Raw genomic sequence first — 22,368 nt, 5'->3', positions numbered from 1 at the left:
CTTTCAAGTCAGTGTCACCACTGCTGTGATGACACCCACCTCCACACTTTGCTTACACCCACTGTTTGGTCTCCATAGATGTTCAGCAAGCATCGATGAATGCCAATGGGAGCAATTTTTTTCCACATGAGGGAATTTAATGTCACATCTTTTCTTCATCTGCACTTCCATGTCAGATGCCATTCTATCAGATTGCCCCTCTGCTGCCATCTGTCACATGGCAACAAAATATACCAATATTGGTGGAAGGCCCACCCTATACTGCCGTACTGCCAAAATCTGCCTTTGATGTTGAGGGCCAACATAAAAAAATAGGAGGCTGAGCACGTACAGCTGGGTGGTAAAGTTTTATATTTTACTGTGTATCCTATTTTCTACTCTTTGTTTTTAAATTTTACTGTACATAGTCCTTAAGCTTTGCATTAGTACTCCGTGAAACTATCTGGCCAGACATCGGCTCATTTTGCTGATAAAGAAGCCCAGGAAGGTGTGAGGAGGACTGCTGCTAAAAAGACACAGATACCTGAATGTGGTAGCCTCTCCCCATCAGCACTGCTACTCTTTCAGAAGAGCTGAGCAAAAATCAACCACCTCAAGTACTGGACAGATGATGAATTGGGTAATACATATGGTCAACCATTTTAAGTGTCTCTTTATTCATTTAAGTGCCTCATATATCAGGGAATGAAGAAAACATCCTTCCTCTATTCTTCCTAAGCCAGGATTGATGTTCTTTGTATGTTCTGAAGCTGCACTGGACTAGTGTTTTCATAATGTACCACTAAAAGGGGAAGTTGGCTTATAAGCACCTGAAATGGCTGTCACTGCAGTTTTCTTTCTATTGTCTCCTCTGCAATAGTATCCTCCACGTAACCTTTAGAAGCTCCATGCTATTTCTTGAATATCCACCCTCCACGTTCATCTCTTCTTTCTGCTTCTTTCTGCTGCTTTATGTTCTCTCTAGCCCTGGCTCCTGCAGATCTCATTTTGCTTTATAAAATGTTTTTAATATTTTTAATTTTATTCCTTTTTTTTTTTTTTTTTTTTTTTTTTTTTTTCTTCTTGCCAAAATACTTTACCGAAACCTGGATTTTTATCATTCATATGGATAACTGTAGAAGGAGAGTGAGGACACAAAGTGACTTACTGCTTTCCTGAGCTGACTCCCATTTGAAGGCACTGAAGTTCAGAGTGGTTTGACTACACCTGTGCCAGAAGAACAAATAATATATAATCAGTAAAGAAATTAATACCATTATAATCAGTCAAGAAATTGAAAACCCAGCAGAACTCTCTTCTTGTCATCTCCTTTCACCCCTCGCACCCCAAGACCTACCTGTGGCAAAGCAAGTCTTGAAGAGTGCAACATCTGAAATAATTCTGGCAGTTTTTGTCCCTGGGAGAGATTGCCACAATTCCTGCTGCATTTCAACAGATCTTGCTCAAGTTTGGGATCACGCTGCCTATGTCACTTTTAGTCTCAGCACTTCTTCAGCATGCTTAGCTGCCTTAAAGTTCTTGGGGCCATCAGACAGTATTAGTCACATGTATGCATATTTCAATGACTAGATAGTGGAAATCAAATTTTTATCAATCTTTAATTATTACAGAGAAGTGTGCTCAGCTGGTATACCGGGTCTGTCAAGCTGGCTTGAAAGAATACAGTATTTGAAGTTTCCACGTGAATCAGAGCATATTCTGCATTGGGCTGTAGTGCTACAGGGCTCACCCAAGCACTGCCATTCTTTTCAGAGATGGGGTTGTTTTTCATAAGTTCTTCAGTACTTCTCTGCAATTTACAGCAATGGCCTGTAGCTGTCAGCTACGTTTTAAAGCAATTTTCTTGTAAAACAGATGCTTTCCAGCTGCAGAGGAAGTCAGTCCTCACGTCTTCAGATCTGAATTTTGCAGTGGTTTGGAACTGGCACATGACAAGCTGTGCATCATTCTATCTAGGCTGGATACCTCTTAAATTTAAAGGCTTTCAAAACATTTTGACTTTGATACACTTATATTGACACTGTCCCCATCCCAGATGGCTTGCATGTTAAAATAATCTTTTTAAGAGCTGAAATACTGAGCAGTGTGCAACCTCCTTGCTCTGGCCTTTCGTATAGCTCTGAAAGGCTTCAGTACTGAGCAGCTGCTCTGCCTGCAATGTCTCCTTGGTACTGCTGGGTAAGACAGAAAGATCTGGAATCCCAAAGGACAGCGCAGCAAGCCATTGCTGGTTCAGTCCTCTTTGCTGCTATGCTTCTTGCACTGCATCCACGCAGGTGAGGCACGAGCACACCTCTGTGACAAGACTGAGTACAGAACACCCAACCAACATCAGCTCTTCTTCACCAAGCATCAGAACTTTCAGTTTTTCCATTTGTGTATGTGTATCTTGATTCATTCAGCTCATCTCTTCTTTTCATATGGTGGCATGACACACATCTTTCTTGCTATTGGCTGGATCAACACTAGATAACACAAAAAGCATGTTTTGGTGTAGCTCAGTATTTAGAGGAACTGAAGTCAAAAGAGATTTACCAGAAGGCACTCAGATGCCAAGAGGTATTAAATAACAAGATTTTATCATGTATGTAATTATTTATTGAGCTGAGAATCCATACAAGGTAAACAAATGTTTACATTATCATACAGTAAGCATTTCCAGGGCTTAATAAAAATGATTGTCACTCACTGTGCTTCACAAAAAAATTCATTTTAATGAATAAATAATTTGATGAAGTCAAAAAATATTTACAATATAAACAAATGAAAAAGCTTTGGATATATTAATCTGAGCATCCTGTATTTTGCATCTGTCTAACTGCATTTCTATCAAGATTCTCTCTCTGAAATGGTACAAAGTGGATAGAAATTACAACTCAAAAAAGTTAACATGATTTGGTACACGTCTTTCCATTAGTTCAGATAAGCTACATATGATTCATTTATTATGCACGTGTTAGAATGCAAATATAACTAAAATCATATATTATCAAAATGCCAGATAGCATTCTCCACAGAACAGAAATGTACACTAGGCCATGACAATAACTGAGAATCACAGGCGACAAAATATAACAGAAGAGTACAAATTCCTTCATAAGAATATAATTGTGCTCTCTTATTTACCAGAGGACTATGCTGCTTCACCACATCGATGGCTACATATGAATACAGTGTTCAACGACCGCCATGTGGTTTGGTGTACGCTCATATGGGTGTCAAGCAGCGGCATTAATAGTGGAAAATGGGCAGTGCAAGCAGTTTTATAAACATCTCCTTGGGCTCTTAAAAAGAGCCAGTTATACAAAGCAGTAGAAGCGTAACACTGAGAAGTCTTCATCTCATTGACACAGATATCATGAAACGACTTGCTTTGTTCGTGGTGGTGGAGGGAGGAACAGTGTCTGCTCTGTTTATGCCATCAGCCAGAATTCAAGTATTCCAAAGCCACTTCATAGCAGAATTTGTATTGATCCTGAAAAATCAAGACAACCACAAAGTCAATTATTGAAGGAACTTAATTAAGGGGATCAATATTTCTCTTCTGTTAAAATTATTTACAATCAGCTATGGTCTATGGGAATCAGTTCGCAAATCAAATTTATACTCAGATAAGAAAATCTTTACATTAAGCAGACAATAGACACTACACACACAGTAATTTACAGTACTGCTCCTATTGGTTGTGTAGTTAGCTGCTCTAATACATTCGTATGAGAAAAACTGATTATACATAAGTAAAATGACATGCAGCCCTTTGGTTATCTGTCAGAATGCTCACATAGCACTTTGCCAGAATTGGAGTTACTGAAGTTCATTCATGGAAATGTTGATCTTAAAGCAGACCCAACATCTGATGCATTCCAGCCCATAACTCCTATTTTCAAACAATCATAAAGTCATTTGAATTGGAAGGGACCCTTAAGGCCATCTAGACCAACCCCCCTGCAATGAAAAGGGACACCTACAGCAGATCAGGTTGCTCAGAGCCCCATCCAGCCTTATCTTCCGTGTCTCCAGGGATGGGCCATCCACCACCTATCTGGGCAACCTGTCAGAGGTGGTGGATATTCTGTCCCTGTAGACATGTCACCATCTGAGCATTTTGATGACCTGAGTATCTTGATGCTCAGATGCTTCCTACATGTCAATGTGAAGTCTGCCCATTGTTCCTCCTCTAGATGTGGCTCAAGCTCACACTGAAGACTGTGCTCCCCCAGTACAGTAGGGCAGGAGACCAGGCCAGATCTGGATTCCTTTTCAAACATTTAATGGCTATATGTGTTTTAGGGTCTTAATGGCTGCTGTTACCCAGTCTAAGTTTCCAGGTACCAGTCCTCTGCTTTAAACACAGAACAGCTATTTCCATTTGCAATGGCTGGGAAGCTGGACCAGATCCAGGGAAATCCCAGTCTGCATCCTGAGATGCACAGCCGTGACTTTATCCTCTTCACATCTTAAGTGGCACAATGAGGTCAGTGCTTTTGACTGACCTTCACCCACAGGGCAACTTTAAGGGATGTGATACTCTGGGACTTAACAGTTTTGTGCTCACACATAGCCCTCTTCCATTCTGCTATTCCTACTTGGAATACGCTGCAGTCATTTAAATGAAATAAGAATGCTGAAAGAAATAGGTGTGGGTTCTTTGAATCCAAGTATGTTTGAACAATTCACAATCCCCATTTTATGACTATTTCTGCCACCAAAATGCCTCTCTCTATTACACACTTTAATCAATTAAAAATTTAGCTGTGCTTGCAGGGAGATTACAGTCACATCCCAGATATACTCTCCTTTCTATTGAAGAAAACATTATAAAGGATTCAATCTGATGGCCTGTACTTGTGATTTTGGGACACTTCTTAGTTGAAAACAGAGGCCAACTTAAAATTTAAGAGGCCAAATGATATCATGGTGATAAAAAAGCCAGAAAAAAACAGTGACATTTTAGAAGTACTTTTGTTGAGAGCCATCACTTTAAAAGAAAACAAACCCAAAGTGCTTATGTTGCCTAAGTCATGAATGAGATGCATGTCAGGCTTTAAGACCCTGCAGGGTTCCATAAACTGCTCGTGTCTTCTTCAGGATGAGAAAAGATAAAAAAAGAAAGAAATATTATGTAATTTTTTTCTTATTATGTAAGATATGTAATATTATGTAAATTATTTTCTACTTTTATGGATTATGTTTTTAAATAAATGACAATTACTCCATGGCTACAATACAGAGATCAAAACAAGAGATCAGCCACTTATCCACTGCCATTTTCCATGCTCACTTTATGCTGATTTGGTGTCCCTGCAGAACTGTCATTTTTACTAACCCTGTGTTAAAGAGTCAATGTTTTATTATTTCCCACTGTGCTCACTCATGTGTGTCCTTAGTACATCTTTATTTTTTACTTGATGACTAATAGGAAAAGTTTATTTATGTTAGCTGGCTTCAGAGAGGAATATTGGTGTTTCTTCCTAGGGCAACCACCGGTAGTTCCAATAACATTTATAACAGAATGGTTTGTACATGCAGTAGCAGACATGTCGCGATACCACACAGTGCCTTTGTATGTTGGCTGAACAATCGCAGAGATTTTTCCACACTGAATAGATGTGGCATTCAGATTTTTGCACTTGCAGGAAAACCAATGGTTTCAATTAAATTAAGTGATGAATTTCTACATATGGACTGCAAAGACCATCTTTCGTCTGGTCAGAAAGTATATAACTGGTTCATATAAAGCAGTCCTGATATATATATATTTTTTGTCAAATACTGTTATATCAGAACATTTCATCTGTTATAACAGCATTTTACAGAAGTATATATTACTGTTCTCATTTTTCAGGTGGGGAAACTGAGGCAGAGACGCACAACAAAGGTCAAAAAGGATGAAATCATTAAGATCAGTAACTGTAAAAGGACTGAAGTGTCAACATTCCCGTTTTACAATGAAATAACTGATGTGAAAATTCCCTTGAACCTTGCTAATTCAAGTTGTGCTAATTCTGCTTTGTCAGTGGGTTATGAGATAATGGAAACAATCCTGATCGTCCCTTACCTTAGTTTCTCTATGCTTATTTTACAATAAGGAAAACAATACTGCTCTCCTTCCTAAGTGCTTTGAAATCTCCTAGTGAAAAAACCTTACAAAGGTTTCTCAATACCAACCAGACATTCTCAGACCACCTCCAATTTATTAAGAGTTATTTTTATATTCTGAAATAATACATCCAGCTTCTGATTAAAAACATTCTGTGCTGAAAAATGGAGACAGCTCCCTGACAAATCTATACCTGGGAACTGTCAAAAATGGGAATTTATAGAGAGCATTTTCTTCAACTGTACATCTTCACACTGGTAATTTTCTTTTTATTTCTATAAAATAGATGAATAAGAGATCAGTGAGTTCTGTGCACTTAAGCTCTGGGAGAACCAAAAACAGCGGGCCTGCCAAGTCTCTATCCAAAACTATACTATCTGAAAGAAGAAGTAGACATTTATCTTAATATCTGGGAAATAAAAATGTATGGTTCTCAGCACGATGATTCTCCTCCTGAGAATACAAACCAGAGGAAGAGGAGCCAAATAGGCTGCTCCCTCCCACCTCTGTGAAAGCTTGATAGTTTCTTACTGTTACAAGATTCACAGTTTCATATTCCTAGCTTGTGGTCCCGCAGCACTAGTTGTGAACTCCCTCTTCATTTTGCACAGCTGGCAACATCTGGCTTTTTGCCATGAGCTTGACTAGAGAAGGGCATAAGGGAAAGTTTGGGACTTTTTATTGAATCACAGAATGGTTTGGGCTGGAAGGGACCTCACAGCCCACCCAGTCCCAACCGCTGCCATGGACAGGGCTGCCCCTCAGCAGCTCAGCTGCCCAGCGTCCCATCCAACCTGGCCTTGAGTGCCTTCAGGGATGGGGCACCACAGCTTCTATGGGCAGTCCATTCCTTTTCAGGTAGCCTAGATGAAAGGCAGTGGGACTTGGGGAGAAGGTGTCTTTATGGTCCTGGCATAAGAATAGGATATCACGCTTCAGCCATCTCTGAGTACAGAACTACACACTGGAGTGTAAGAACTTGCTGCTTTAAGCTTTTCTGCAGCTCTTGTGGAGTAGCAGCTGGCACTTCAGCAATTCCCCATTACAAAAAAAAAAAGCCCATAAAACACTCTCTAAGAAAATAATTGCACATGGCCCCTTGTTTCTGAACTTCTTTAATCTTTCTACGAGATAGAGCAACCATAATTAAATGCAATATTCTGGATGTCAAACTGAAATTCATGGCTTTGATAAATACTCGGCGATTAAGCTATTTATAATATATATAATTTGAAAATCTGGCATTTCATTTTACATAACTATTATTTCTACCCATGCAAGGGCTGCTCTCCACTTGGAGCAGCCTGCTAGAAAGGAAAATTAATAAGGATGTTCGGCTGAAAGTTTAAAACTCTTAAAAAATTCAAATGAACAGAGACAAAGTCTCATTGGGAAGAAAGCAGTGTAAAAATACTCTTACAAGTGAAGTGACTTCATTATCCCCTTTGAAAATGACTTGCTTGCTTTGTGAACAACTCCCACTGCAAATCTTGGAAATCTGACTGAATCTTCTGAGAAAAAAAGGAACATTTTCTATTTAGTGCAGCAGTTAAAAAGCTCGTACCAGAAGGTCCACCATGTTAGGCTTATTATTTCTCAGTGTCTTCACAGCATGGAATACATCAACAGCCCTCTGATGATGAAGCATTTCACAAACAATACTGATTGCACAAAACGTCCCACTGCGGCCACCTCCATTCCTGTAAGTTAAAAAAAAAAAGGCTCAGTTACAAATTGACAATATTACAAGTTCTTACAGCGCCAGGAATGGCTACAGAAGGTATGAGTTCCACCAGGGAGAAACCAAAGAACGCGAATGTGCCTGAAGGCTGATGAACTCTAAGCAGAGTGCTGTTTTTAATTGGAATTAATGGGCTGAATGATCTCAAGCCTATCATCCAGAATTCAGGAGGCTGAAAGCCTGAAGGGAACTGAGTGGCTGAGTTTCGTGCCACTCTCTTTAGTGAAATTTTGAGGCAGCATGAAGAGAATGCTAAAATAAGGACAAGGTACTTTCAGATTTAACTTAACACCCTTCTGCACTATAAATGCACGAGAATGTAATGAGTGTCAGGCTAAAAGCATTATAGAGAAAGAGGATCTTTCAAGGTTCTTTTAAGGTTTTTTTAATTCCTGATCCTGGTGCCTTCTTCTTGTACCCAAAGGTGTTTCAGAAGAACAAGAGAAATGGCGTCCAATTTGTTTACAAGCCATTTGGCTGTGCTTTTAGCACGGCCCAAGGTCTGGCTGCACTGTAACAGCTGCTTCTGGAAGTGACTGCATTCCTCCTCCACCCACAGCAACAGAGGACAAGAACCCAAAGTGATTTGCCAACAAGGATACCAGGCACAAAGGCTCCTTCGCGTGATCAAATACAGCATTTAATAATACTTTACGCCTAGTTATTTTTAATCTTTAGGAGAATCTCCTTCTTGGTGGAAACTCTACTACTTCTATAGCTATTCTAATCAGGATCTTTAGGCTGCACTTCACTAAAAATAATAAACCTTACTAATTACCGGAGTGCAGCCTAGATAGGTAGATGGTCTTTCAAACCAGCTTTGCAAATGGTTGATTTTCAAAGGAAGCTACAATGTCTCACATCTGTCACATCCCAGCAGTATGAAAAGAATGCTCTCTGCTGCCAAAACACTGCCTGATACTGTGGGACTCTTTGAGAATTTTAATTAAAATAAAGTCATTTAAAAGGATTATATTAGAGCTTTTTCTTTCTTTACTGCCTGGAAGTGACGCATGTGTGATGTTGTACAACTATTTAATATCATCAGCCACCTCAGAGATAACAGTAATTTGCACTTCAAAAGGGTCTTTTCAGCTAAAGATCTCAAAACATTAATTAATCACAGTGCACAATGCTCCTTTGATGAAAGTATTATTATCCCCATTCTACAGATGGGGAAACTGAAGAGCAGTGACTTGTTCAAGGTCAGTGATAGTAGGAATTATTAATGCACTTTCCTCCATAGTTGTAATATTGATTAACTGCAAACCAAAATTCAGGAAGTTATTGTCTACTCTTGGGTTCCAACTTCTGAAAGCATCTTAGCATATGCTTTTCACATGAAGGTGTCCTTCTCCATCATGGTAGCATCTTTAAGTAGATCTTCAGAAGGAGAGGGCTACAATTTCAGGCATGAAGATTTAATCTCAGAAGATCAACCAGTGCTGAGAACAAACAGCATGTACATCTATTAAGCCATACCAAAAGGCAGGATGGTGGATGAGAGCCTGTACCCATGGAGCACAAGGGTCACCGAAGGACAAAAACAGATAGCATTATGAGAGAAGGGTAAGGCAGTCAAGGGGCTGTCATAACTGTTCTACCAGACCACTTTGACTTCTGTGACTTACATCTGGAAGAGGAATCACTCCCTACAGTATTATTTATTTCTACCATTAATGAACTGTAGCTGGCACTGAGTAGAAATAAAAAGTGCATTATTCTGAAGGTAAAGTTTTGATTTATTTGGAACAAATATGCACCTTTTTCATTTGAAAAAGTCACTTGAAATCTTTATATAATGTAGAGTTTTACCCATCATCTTTTCACAGGTGTCTACCCAGGGAAAGAGCAGAAAACTCATGAATCTACATATAAAAAAAAGTATACAGTTTCTTGTGTCTTCAGAGCTTTTAAATGAGCAGCTGTATTACTTATTCAGATCCTGTACCTCTTCACCTTCTCATGAATCTTTAAAAACCTGGCACAAATACTATGATAACAGTATTTTTCTCACTGGTCCCTAATACTTACAAGCAATGGACAACTGTGCGTCCCTCTCCCCCGTTGTACTCCTCCTGCCACTTCTCCACCTGGCGTATGAGCTTCAAAAATGAGCGTTTGGAAACCGGCGTGTCCCTGTACATGGGCCATCCCAGGAACTGGAACTGCTGCACCATCCGATAGCCGTCCTGGGGCTGCAGGCATTCAGGAAATGAGTAGGAAAAGAAGAAGGAACAGCATTGCTTATGGTCTATTCAAATGGTGCGTAACTTAGATATTTGCATCAGTGAGGAAAGTTCTTTGGGCAGATCACCACTGACAAACTACTAATGCAATTTCAATTGCCTGCAAAGAATTACGACTTTTAATTTCCAACGGAGCTATCAGGACAAGAGGTTTTAAACATAGGGTATACAAGCAGACTAAAAGAGAGCAACGGTAGAGCAGCACGATCAAACAATTAATTAATATCATAGCAGAGAAGTCGCGATAAGATTACATAAGCATTTCAGTATTTTGAGAAACATTTGCACTCTTCTGTCTTTTTTACAAGAAAGGTCAAAACCTCTCAAGATAATCTAAAGCAGGAAATATTTTAAAAACCAAATGAAACCCTCAGATTTTTCCTGCTTATAAAAAGCGAACTAGATTTTACTTTACTGTGTGTTACTGAAGCAGTCAGAGCCCCTCTGGTGAGATGTTACTGAACAGTTGCTTTATGGTGATTTAAAATAAAAAAGGAGCACAGAACAAGTGTTAGTGGCAGAAAATTACAGTCCTTTGAAAAGGGCATAATAAACACACAGATGAAAACTGGTTTTGTAGTCTAGGATTTGCCATTTTCACTTCTGGCAAAGTGAATGCATTTTAGTACCACTTCTAAAATGAGCAATGTGCAGAAATGTTGACGTTACCAGTTTTGCTCTAGAGTAAGAGGCAATAGAGAGAATGTAAGATTAACAAGATCAGGGAATAAACCTAGCATTAGATATGTTCTTCAATGCATTTTGTCTGCTTTATGTCAGATTTGGTCTTCACTACTTTCCTGTCTAGTTTCTTTCTATTCTCCCTAAATGGCATCAGCCAGACCCAGCTTCTGCTACACCTCCCCATTAATGCTCTTGGAGACTGTGGTGTTACGTTGCCACATTTTCTGGGAATGCAAGACCTTTGTCATACATCAGAAGTACCTTGAAGCTTACAGTCTACTCCCCTGTTTGCACAGGAGCATCCCAGGGAGTGTTCTGGGGTAGCTGGGGTTCTGACAGCTATTAGACTCCATGGCAGCTCCTGACTTATTAACAGAGTGTGTTTCTTACTCCTAGATGTAGTTCTTCAGGGAACAGTACCAGCCCACAGCAAGAGCTCTCTCCATCTGAATGGGAAGAGATGCCTGGTCTGTGGCTGAATCCTTTTTCTGCTCAGCTTTAAATTGATGCCTAATTTTGTCTTCTGTCAACTTTATTGCAGCATAAAAGCTGGATACGAGAATGTACATGTCCCTGTGAAGTGCTTACATCTATTATGAAGTGTGATTAGTGGAATAAGATCTGAACTAAAAGCCTAGGACTGGTATTGAAAAACAAGCCTAGTGTTGCATGACACAGGATAGAAACATTTAAGATGGCTAATTTAAAACTTTTAAGTTAAAACCGCACTGATTTCACCTTTTTGTGGCTACCATATAACCTCAATACTGCATTTACTTCATTTGTATTTAATGCACCTGAGGTATGCATTAACATATTTTTCAGTTGCACACACAAGACTTTTTTTCTTAATGATTATTGTATGATCCATCATTCGCTCATGCTCTCAACTCTTTCAGGGTGTATATCAGGAAAAAATTCTTCTCAGAAAGAGCGGTGAAGCAGCGGCACAGGCTGCCCAGGGAGGTGGTGGAGTCACCGTCCATGGAGGTGTTCAAACCATGTGGATGTAGCACTGAGGGACGTGGTCAGTGGGAGTAGTAGGGTTCATGGTTGGACTGGATGACCTTAGAGGTCTTTTCCAACCTTAATGATTCTATGATTCCATAAATAGGCTGAAAAATGAGAATGGCTTTATGTGAATTCTTTTTTGTGTGACTCAGATAGAGTCAGCTCAATCACTGAGGCAGAATTGTCTTGCAAGTAACGTCCTTACTCTGGCTGCATTATAAATTCGGAATATCCGGCTGATGATGTCTTCTTCTAAATCAGCTGATACAAACTCCACCTGAATAGGACCATGTCGATGTACTCCGTTTTCTGGCCAGTATTGAGGACACAACTACAAACACAAAAAGCACAGTTAATTACTTCTCATTTAACACTGCCTCAATATACAGTTTTTAGATAGATTGTGCTACTTTCATCGCAGAAATTCTTACACAGTTTCTATAAAAAATATACAATGCACTGTCTTTCACTATTTTCAAGCTCTCTGATTTTACCTGAGCAGAACAAATTTCAACAAACACCTTTTTACTTTGCTGAACATGTTATGGCTTGCTGCTCTGCTCACCATTTGGAGAAACATATTTCTGACGCTCAGCATCAATTCTACAGTATGGTATGACAGGACAGGGGGATGCTGTTGAATATTACCCGATCTTGGAGAAAATACAAAACCTAAGACCAAAGGCCTGGTATTTTCAACTGTCTGAAAAAAAAGTTAATAATTCAAGCAACAACAAAATGTGGGCTCTGTACTACAAAGAGTTTGCCAAGTCTCAAAACTCAAGATCTAACTTTCAGACCTGTCTCATCTGTGACTGGTGATATTGGCATTATATAGGTTGTTATATAGGTTCATTTTCAGCAACTGCTTAATAGCATTTTATGAATGCCACTTGGAAATAGTACTTATCCCTTAGTGCTCAGATAACATTACTTCCAGGTATCTAAAGATCACAAAGCAGCATTAGCATTATCCTGCAGTTTTACTGTCTAATAAAACCATGATGGCTCTGTCCTGGAACCAATTATCCTCTCTCTTTTAAAGATTAAAATAACACTTTGCTTGGAGATATTTGAAGCTACACTTTGCTTATCAATTTCCTCCATAAAAACCTTGATGATTTATTTTCAGAGATACCTAGAGTAGTTCAAGCAGACAGCTTTTGCAAGCATTCACCAAAATTAAGCACGAACTCATGAAATTTTGTTTGCCTGCAGAATCATTGATCTCATATTTGAAACTTTATTTCATTTGGTAAAACAGCTGTGGTCCTCATTCTGCTGCATTGCTGTTGGTGATCCAGAGCAGAGTTGACAAATCACATCTCCTCCAGATGTTGTTTTGCATTTCTTATAACACTTATTCCTCAAAAAAAGCCATTTGGAGATGACTACATTTTAGGAAAACATAATCATTTACTACATCAATTAAAAAAAGAACAGAGTCTGATTTGCCGAGGTTCACTTTAATGAGTTAAGAACAGAATTTTCAAGTTGGAAAATATATTTTAATTTATTTTAAAATCCCCACATGATTCAGTCTGCTGAGCAAACTGCTTTCCAAATATTGCCTGAATCTTACATATTTTTTTATTATGAAATACACTAGTGTGCAGGATAGCAGAATACAATACTGACATGCATGCAACTAATGCAAATGCCAGCGCTCAGATCACAGAACGTATGCACAATTTAGTATGCGTCTTTCAAATACATAGCAATACTGTTCAAACAGATCTTTGAGAAATGCTTAGATGATAATAAACAGAGCCGTTTGCCAGAGCTGTTTTCGGAAGCCAAGATTTTCAAGTTCTAAAGAAATCCAAAAGCATTTAGGTCTGAGCATTTTGCATGCGTGTGATGCCAGCGACTCTCTTTAAGTCAGAGCCTCTTTGAAGGGCTGAATTTCATTTCCCAACAGAGTGCAACCATCCAGATGAATTGTAATATCTAAACAGAAATGTAAACACTTCATATATACATAAATAATAATGATAACGGTAATTATTAATAGATCTGAATGTAATGCGCGTTTTTAATAAACTCTGCCCTCTCTCCACTCTCGTTTGCTCTGGGGGCTTTCAGATTTATTCCTAATGAAAAGATTTTTACTCACATTAGAGGGAAAAGGTTTAACATGCTGCAGAGGCAGGTGTATTAACCGCATATCCCAATAGCTTTTAAAAGCCTGTGAGGCTAATAAATGCTTGAAATAGCTGTGCACTATTGTAAATTCAAAACACAGCCCACAAATTAAAAGAACTCTGTTCTCCAGTCCCTCACAGTCTGACTCCCCTGAGTCCCTCCTTATTCACTCAGAAAATAATCTTAGACTCATGAATAAAAGTTTTGTCTTTCATTTCTATTTTTCTCCCTGTAGACAGTTAAGTCTTTAAAACAGTGTGTGGAATTCCTACACTTCCATTGAAAGACCAAACTGAAGATTAGTATGCTTTTAGAACAAATTCTTCAGGTTAAAAGGAAATAAAGAAGACATTTTTCCGAGTACGAAAAATATTCAATAAAGCTAAAAGATTCCCGATCATATAAAGAACAAACATGGCAAGTGATCTGCTGTATAAAAAATAACAATTGATGTTATCTTTTCCAATAATTAGCAAATATTAAGGATCCAGATTACCACCACTTTGTTCCAGCAGAGGGCTGTGTTGATAACAAGGGAATGATCCCTGTACAAAAATGTGGAATTGCACAGTAGCAAACCAGGCTCTGGGATGCTCAGTGATCAATGCTAGTGATTAAATTGCCAAGCCAGTATGTATGGTTTTCCAGTTTTCTAAAGAACATGTACAGTATTGCGCTACTCTGTTGTAAGGTTCCCCTATATACTCCTTTGTCCTGTTTGCTCATCCAGAGGATGCTTAGTGTCCAGCACTGTTCAGTTTTTATCTCCTAACAATGTAATCTTGTGCCAAAGACAGCACAGATTTCAGGCTGGGAACACCCATCCCTGCTCACAGACCAAGGTCACCAACCTGTCCCACGCAAACCAAAGGGGAGCTGCTGACTTTTGTTTGTGACTTTTGGCAATGAGTGTGCTTCAGACCTGAGTAAAAAACCTACAACCAAAAGGTTCTGGCTTTTAACAGCTCTTCTCAGAGTATGCTTTCCTATCAGAATAAATTATGGTTGCATATACTTATGTGTGTGGGCATTAACATTTTGGTGGAGAAGCTGCTGATGCTCTGATTTATTCCTCCTTCCCTATGCGTATCCGCAAGCTACAAATCAATTTTTTAATGTGTTAGTATTTAATGTTGTTTTATACAACTAATTACATCCTAAAGCTGTACTGAAACACACGCATGCTGCGATGCTGAGGCACTGGCATTTCTCTGTCAAATAGAAGCGTTTGGACTTACTTGTGCTGGATCCACGTCATTCAGCATAACTATTGAAGTGCAGTGATAATCTAGGACCAGCCTCCAGAAATCTTTGACAGTATTTGGCAAGGGATGCTGCGTAACTATAAAGGCTGATGGTTGCTTGTAGCTCTGCAAAGAAATAACAAGAGATGGTTAAAGAAGAACGGTAGGAGAAAAAAAAAAAAAGCTCATTTAGTAGAATGCCAGTAATAATCTCAAAACTTGAGGACTGAAGACATTATTTCTCTTTTCCATATCATTTATTCATTATTTTCAGGTCTTTTCTGAGATCTTACATGCTTGAAAATTAATAAACTGAACATAACTTCTGCTGATGTTATATTTCTGAAACTTATTTTATGCCCCAGGCCTAGGAGAAAATCATCTGAGGTTTTTCCCTCCGATGCGACTCCTACAAAATTTTGAGCAACAGTTTTGTTTTGAGCTGCTAATGGACAGATTAATCTTGGCCATCTGCACTGAGCTGCTAATTTGAATTATTCCTATGAAAGGAAGCATCATCTACTTATTTTTCCAGAAACACTGTTCAAATTCTGGTCTATGCGACAGAAGGGAAGATACCCAGGGGATACATTTTGACGTTTTTGGCTTTTTTTTTCTCAGTCAGATCACACTGCTATGCTGTTGGTGGAACAGTTGAACTGTGAATCTTGTACTCACATTTTCATGTCGGTCCTCCTGAGTGTTATAGGCCAGCGTGGCCATCCCAGGGCAAAGGTTGGCAGGGGCTGTCCTTGCCTCCAAGGAGGACAGGAAGGCCTCTACACACCTTCAATGACCAGATACTGAGTAATGAAAACTGTGCTGGCTACCACTTTTTCTTGAAGTGAGCTTATTTAAATGTTCATATGTGAGGTGATCCAACTGCATCTCAGCCTGAGGTGCAGTTTTCACACAGAGATTCAGCACCTTGCCTGTGTGAGACTGAAAGTTGAGAGGGAAGAACAAATGCTCTTGTCCTTCACTGAAGGGATACTGCATGTGCTTTGGATGGAAAGCGAGCCTTGGAGCCTTTGGCCCAGATATGTTTTTGGAATCAACTCACTGTCTCAAGAATGAAGCATTTTCCAAGTGTTTCAGGAATCAAGTATTTTCAAAGCAGATACTAAGGCAGTACTTAATTCACAGAACAAAACCACACTGAACCCTCCAGTAAGAAGACCACATAATGGCAAGATTGTAAATCACAGACCAAGGAAGCACTGTTCTAATATGAGTGTATAATAGGCTTACTTTCAGTGAGAACCAAGAGAAGTCACTTAAACTGTTGCCCTGAGTTTCTCAACATAGATCAATAAAAAGATAATACACTTTTATTTTCACAGAAGAGTTTTGAACTTAGGCTTATATTAGGAAAACGCTTTGAGAACTTGGAAGGAAAGAAATGCAACAACTGCTCTAAACTGTTGTTACTCTAGCTTCACTTTTCAAAAAGGCCATTTACAATGTGTTCATTCTTTTCTAACCTCTGCTTTCGTGTTGTTTATGTGTGTGTGACAACCGTAATTGCTATAGCTCTAAATTGTAAAAGATGGGCTATAAATATCTACACTCTGAAGGAGGTTTAAGTGTCTTTTTACTGATATTCTATTAGCAGAATTAGAATTACTCGAGACGCATTAGGAAAAAAATGCATACACACATGAAGAGGAACCATCCATTCATACAGAAATAAACAGAAAGACTGAAGTAATGGCTTGTGTATTATCTTGTGCTGACAGACAATTATTTTTTTTGTTAATTACTTCTTAAATTAGAAACAAAGGGAACTGAAATATTGCTGCAAACTGTATTATCCCATTTAACTGTCTTAGTGTCTTAATAGGTAACTCATTTTTTTCTAGGCCAGATGGTTAAAAATTCAAGCACTAGGGAGAAATCTAGACACATTTAATTTATCAAAACTCCCTGACTTGCTCTCTAAGCATGGCTTTGGAACCTTGGCTTTGACATAACATATGTGTGATCCTAAACGTACTTGGGAGCTTAAAGATTTTGTGCCATGTTTTTGGAAAACAAGCTAGAAGGATTTCAGCCTTGTGCTGACTCTACTTTCTGGCACTGCTCAGTTTGGAGGGCTCCTTACTCCCTTTTTATTAGTAATGATGTGGAGGAGACTTACATCCATCAGTGCAGCATTAATGTAGTTGCTGCTCTCCCCATCTATCGTTATGAGGAAAGGCAGGCATCTGTCTGGAGGCAGGACATCCATACAGCGATTCTTTTCATGATTGCGCGGTAAAAGTGCTATACTGCAGTCTTCCACACGCAGTGTTGGAGTCACCATATTTAACGTCTTTCAAAAAGAGTAAACAACACAACAGAGAAATTAACACAGCAGTGAAAGCGTCCCAAAATACTTTAGATCAAGTCGCCGTTCAGTTTCAGCAGGAGTCAGAATGAAGAGAAATGAAAACAAATCACAGTCAGTGGGGTTTGGAAGCAAGAATCCTGGAAGCAAACATATCTGAAGAACAGCCTCAAAGACAAATGCAGAGTAACCAGTTTTCTGGATCAAGGACATCAAGGGAATTGACATACATCCTTGGAGTGAAAAGAAGATTTTACTACTATCCCATTGTTGTCTCTGTTGATTTAGTATAACTCAACAGCAATTAGTGACAGGTTATACTCTCTTTTTTAATTTTTTTGCAGTCTTTCATCCCCCAGGGCTGGCCCTAAATTCACGTGGTTGTAAACCAGGACTTTATAAGAAGCCTTTGTATTGCTGAATTGCATAGCTTCTAGGTATATTAGGTAGGAATTGTATAGCAACAACTTACCCTAAATTCCTCTTTGATCTGGCTGGAGTTAGTTTGAGGATCCAGTTTATTCATTTCATAGTAAGCAGACCTAACTTGAGAAGCTGGAATAGATGTGTCTCCACAAAGACAGGCTTCCAGGATAGCATCATGGATAAATACATACTGTTCCTGGTAAAGCAATTAAAATAATTATTGAAGTGAGACTATGCTATTAGTAACTTGGTAAATAAATAATAACACCTAATATGGTTAGCCCATTAATTCTCACCAACTTTACACCCACTAAAGAAAGACCAGACAGAACCTCTGCAGTTCACCAGTTCACAAAACTTCATCCCATTCACTTAGGAAAGAATATAAAAGGATTGACTGAAACTAGTTACAATTACAAACAGAAGTACAGTAAGGTCATATATCTGTGACTATTCCTGTTTTCCTCATTCCTTTGCACAGTTCTGTTGGTTATCACATAACTGAGCCTCAGCAAGATGCACTCCACAATAAATGCTCTCTAAAGAGGAAACACTCATGAGTTTCTTTTATTTAACAAACCATTGCAGCATAACAGTGGCCTTGTTTGGGCAACGGCTCCACAAGCTTCTGTGTGGATTATTTTTCTGCATGTCACCGAATAAACTACCTATAGGATAGGGCTTGTAGCAAAGGGCTCTAGATTTATGGGTTAGAATAATACTTTTGATTGCAAAGCATAAGGCAGTAATCCAGAAGATCAACAATACCTCTGTCTGCACCATGTTAACTCTCCGAGATCGAAGCTCTCGCACACAATTGTATATGTCTACAACACCTTCTCTTTCTGCCATATCTAGCATGATGTCAATAACGATGAAGCACCCGGTTCTGCCAGCACCAGCACTAAAGTAAAAGAAGAGCACAATTAATCTGCATCAGTTCACTGGAAAATGTAAAGTTCCAGAATCAGTTTTGCCATTAATTTGTATGCCAGGTAGAAAGTTATTGCGATCAGAGTGGCTTCACCAACTTGTGTGGGGACCACATGGGATACGAGAAGCAGAAGTATGTTCTGAGTTCAGTGGACAACACAACATAGAGATTTGTGTTCTGCCTACCTGCAGTGAACCACCAGAGGTCCGGCGTTTGGTGGGCTCTTGGACTTGACCTGCCGCACAAACCCCAGCAGGCCTGTCGCATGGTACGGCACGCCGTGGTCTGGCCAACCAGTGAAATGAAACTGACGAATTTCTCGAATCTCATGAGCACCTCTCTGTTCAAAAGGCCAGGGTTGAAAAAGAAAAACAAGGTGGAATATGAAAGAAATTGGAGAAGAGGCATCATAAGAATGTAGCTCTCATAACCTGACCTCTGCTGAGAAACATCTGCCCCCTGCCAACAACCACATCTGGACAAGACTGCTGGAAAGCTTTCTGATAGCTGAAGAGCAAGTGCACAGGTCATGTATCAACTGACTTCAAAGCCTTACAAGAAAATACAGTGATTTAGCACTCGATTGTTTAGAAGTGTCTAGCAACAAGATAGAGACTCATCTCCATATTTTAAGCACTAGGTTGCTTTGAAGACTGCAGCCTTAAGAAGCAGGCTATGATCAACAAACAGGTCAACAGCAAGGCCACGAATATTTAGCACTGATGAATTTGTTCCCTGACTACTCTCCACAGGAGATTTGCTGCTGACTTCCAGCGACTAGAATTTCAGCATAATTTTCCTTATCATTTGTCTCCTTCATTGGTTTGAAAGAAACAGCTGAATAGTAATGAAAGCCTTTTTCACCTCCTGTTGTAGGGGCTGCATGTGTAGACCTCCGCATGCCTACCCTTTGAGCGATTTACCACAGTCTGCAAGGACATGGATATGGCAAGACAGGTATGAATGAGCAAATCGTATAAGTAATTTCCCATGTGAATTTCTGGAGCAGTCGGGATATTAAAGGTGCGTATGAGAAGTATGATTTTCTTAGTGCTTGTATTTCCTCTTCCCCCTCTAAAAATGTAGCTGCCAGTATTTTATTCTCATTAGAAATCTACACACCAGAGGCCATCATACATATTTCATAAGCAAACAGCAAAATTATGACATATCATCTCCAGGCTGGACGAAATGTCAATGATATTAATAACCAGTGGTTTACACTTTTTCTTCTTAAGGATGTATTTCCTGTCTTGTTCCTGTTTGCATATAAAAGGTGTAATTTTCCTTGTGTAATAAAGTAATATAAACTCCCTAATTTATTGCTAGCATGCAAGCTAAAAGACTCAGGGATTGTTAATGGTTGAGAAATCTTGGCCATGCCAGTGCAACTGGAAGGGAGTGAGCTGTGGTATATCTTGGAGCTCTGACTCAGGTCTGCTCAGAGGAATAACCATTCTCATACTTCATAGAAACCGTGGCACAGAAAAGCTGGCAAGGAATAAGATGAAGAGAGTGTGCAGCACTGGTGTGCAGTGAAGGGACCACATCCTTGCAAAAGGATTGGCCTTATATTCTAAAGATCAATTTTGAAACATATGGAAGCTCAGGAGCAAAGTAATTTGTATTTTACAAAAAATGCATTCAAATACAATTTGGTCTTTGTATTTTGAGGATTTCAGAATATGTTAGTTAACAGATTTTTCTTTGCTAATATAGGCATGGCCTCCAAATCTGTAAATAGCTGTGTGTAGGTGGACTATCCATGTCCCAAACGCTTTCATATTGCCCATAACAACTGCCCACAATCAACAAGCAACAAAGTTTCCATTCCAAAAAAGTAATGCCATGACTATAGAAATCAGGGACCGAAAAGAATACCCTACACACATTTTTCATGATGTAGACAGTCTTGATTTCCAAGTAATTTACAAAATACAAAATGTCCCTCCAAAATAATGTGTCACATGGATGAGAACATGTACTGTGTATCTTCTGCATTAGTTTCGAGAACGCTGTCTGTCATGCCGACTGTATTTCTGTCTATCATTGCTGGTAACACTCAACTAAGAAAAGATTTTGCATTTGGGGTACTTTTATGATGAGCTTGCTTATTATACCTACACAAAAGAATGATTTTCATGTCTGTAGCTTCCCTGCTGGTTTCAAAACTCAAAATAGCAGCACAACTGCACGAATCATAGAAGCATATGCTCAGCTTGGAAACATCACATTTTTCTCTCTTTCTCCCGAAATAAACAGAAAATGGTGTATATGGCTAACAAACCTCAGGATGTTAAAAAATGTAGACCTTAATCCAACAAGTACTTATGGTGTTTCTGTATGTTACTGTTTGTGTAATTCATCTGAGTTAACTATTGTGCTGTAATTCCAGGAACTGCTTATGTGCACAACACTGGAAAGTGTTCTCCAGAAACAGAGTGTAAATGCTCCATCAATTTTCTCTGTATTATCCCCCCACTTCTCCATAATTACTGAATAGCTATTAAAAAAAAAAAAAAAAAGAAAAAGAAAAAAGAAAAAGAAAAAAAGAGAACCAATCAATTTATCATCTCCAAATTAAGCAACCTCTAAATTTTATTTGATAAGAAGATATGAGAATGTTGATCCAAAAATAGGAAAGATGATAAGAGGGAAATCTCTTGAGGTCTCCAGCTTCTTGGCCAGAATAAGTATTTGGCAAAACTAGAACAGTGGTTTAGCCTAGCTGAGCCCTGAAGATCTCCAAGAATGACAATTTCACAACATTCCTGGGTAACCTGCATTGTGCTACCCTTCTCCTGAAGTTAGATAGAGTTAAAGTGTATGGAAAATAGGGTAAAACCAAATGCACGGTACTCAGACTACACTGACACTGCTTTCAGAGGCTTACTAAAAAACTACCAACTATTAAAAAGCAGTATATAAATGGAACCTTTTCAGATGGAGATTTTTTTCTTTCTTTTTCATTTTTTTTTCTTTTTTTTTAAGAAATAAAATGTTTAGCGTCTTTTAGCTCTATCTGCATTAATGCATTTATTCAAGACAGTTTGGTTATATCAACTGTAAAATCCTCTAGGTCTTTTTTTCCAGTCCCAGTTAAGAAGTGAAAAGCTAACATCAAAGCACGGCTTAAAATTTGCAGAATAGAAATCAATGAGTGCCTCATCTACTTCAAAGTACAGCCACCCTTTCTCATCTGTTTATTAAAAATATCTAAATGCAAGGAAACAACAGACTTGAGCAAATTCAATGTACTGTATGCATAGTGGTAAGCATGATACAATATTTCAGCTCATTCAAACTGTATAATTCTATAATCATTACCCTCAGGTTGCTGTATTGATTGAAGAATAAAACAGGAGAAAAACAAATTCCTTTGTTACTGAGAATGTTATGTACTGAGACCCTGTTGGGCCATTTTTTGGGTAGTTTCATCTACCTGGCTGCAGGATTCTTTGATGCAAAAAAATTAAGTTCTTCAGCACCAATTGGACACTATTTC

General features: G+C 38.8%; 1 protein-coding gene across 11 annotated transcripts in view; it reads right to left on the bottom strand.

Moving 5' to 3' along the window:
• Nucleotides 1-2,583: 2,583 nt before the first annotated feature.
• Nucleotides 2,584-22,368, bottom strand: part of PTPRM (protein tyrosine phosphatase receptor type M) — a 454,976-nt gene continuing 435,191 nt past the window's right edge. For all 11 annotated transcript variants that reach the window (XM_072327944.1, XM_072327945.1, XM_072327947.1 and 8 more), the window contains 9 exons: nucleotides 19,049-19,203; nucleotides 18,698-18,833; nucleotides 17,976-18,125; nucleotides 17,315-17,488; nucleotides 15,169-15,300; nucleotides 11,991-12,116; nucleotides 9,876-10,039; nucleotides 7,665-7,800; nucleotides 2,584-3,475 (listed from right to left, as the gene is read on the bottom strand). In XM_072327944.1, coding sequence (XP_072184045.1) covers nucleotides 3,422-3,475; nucleotides 7,665-7,800; nucleotides 9,876-10,039; nucleotides 11,991-12,116; nucleotides 15,169-15,300; nucleotides 17,315-17,488; nucleotides 17,976-18,125; nucleotides 18,698-18,833; nucleotides 19,049-19,203 — 1,227 coding nt within the window. In that variant the 3' untranslated portion in view covers nucleotides 2,584-3,421. The remainder of the gene's footprint in view (nucleotides 3,476-7,664; nucleotides 7,801-9,875; nucleotides 10,040-11,990; nucleotides 12,117-15,168; nucleotides 15,301-17,314; nucleotides 17,489-17,975; nucleotides 18,126-18,697; nucleotides 18,834-19,048; nucleotides 19,204-22,368) is intronic.

The sequence above is a fragment of the Excalfactoria chinensis genome, chromosome 2, assembly GCF_039878825.1.
Source record: "Excalfactoria chinensis isolate bCotChi1 chromosome 2, bCotChi1.hap2, whole genome shotgun sequence".
In the NCBI taxonomy this organism is placed as follows: domain Eukaryota; kingdom Metazoa; phylum Chordata; class Aves; order Galliformes; family Phasianidae; genus Excalfactoria; species Excalfactoria chinensis.
Note: the sequence above shows the minus strand (reverse complement) of the source record. Positions and strands in the feature narration are given on the sequence as shown.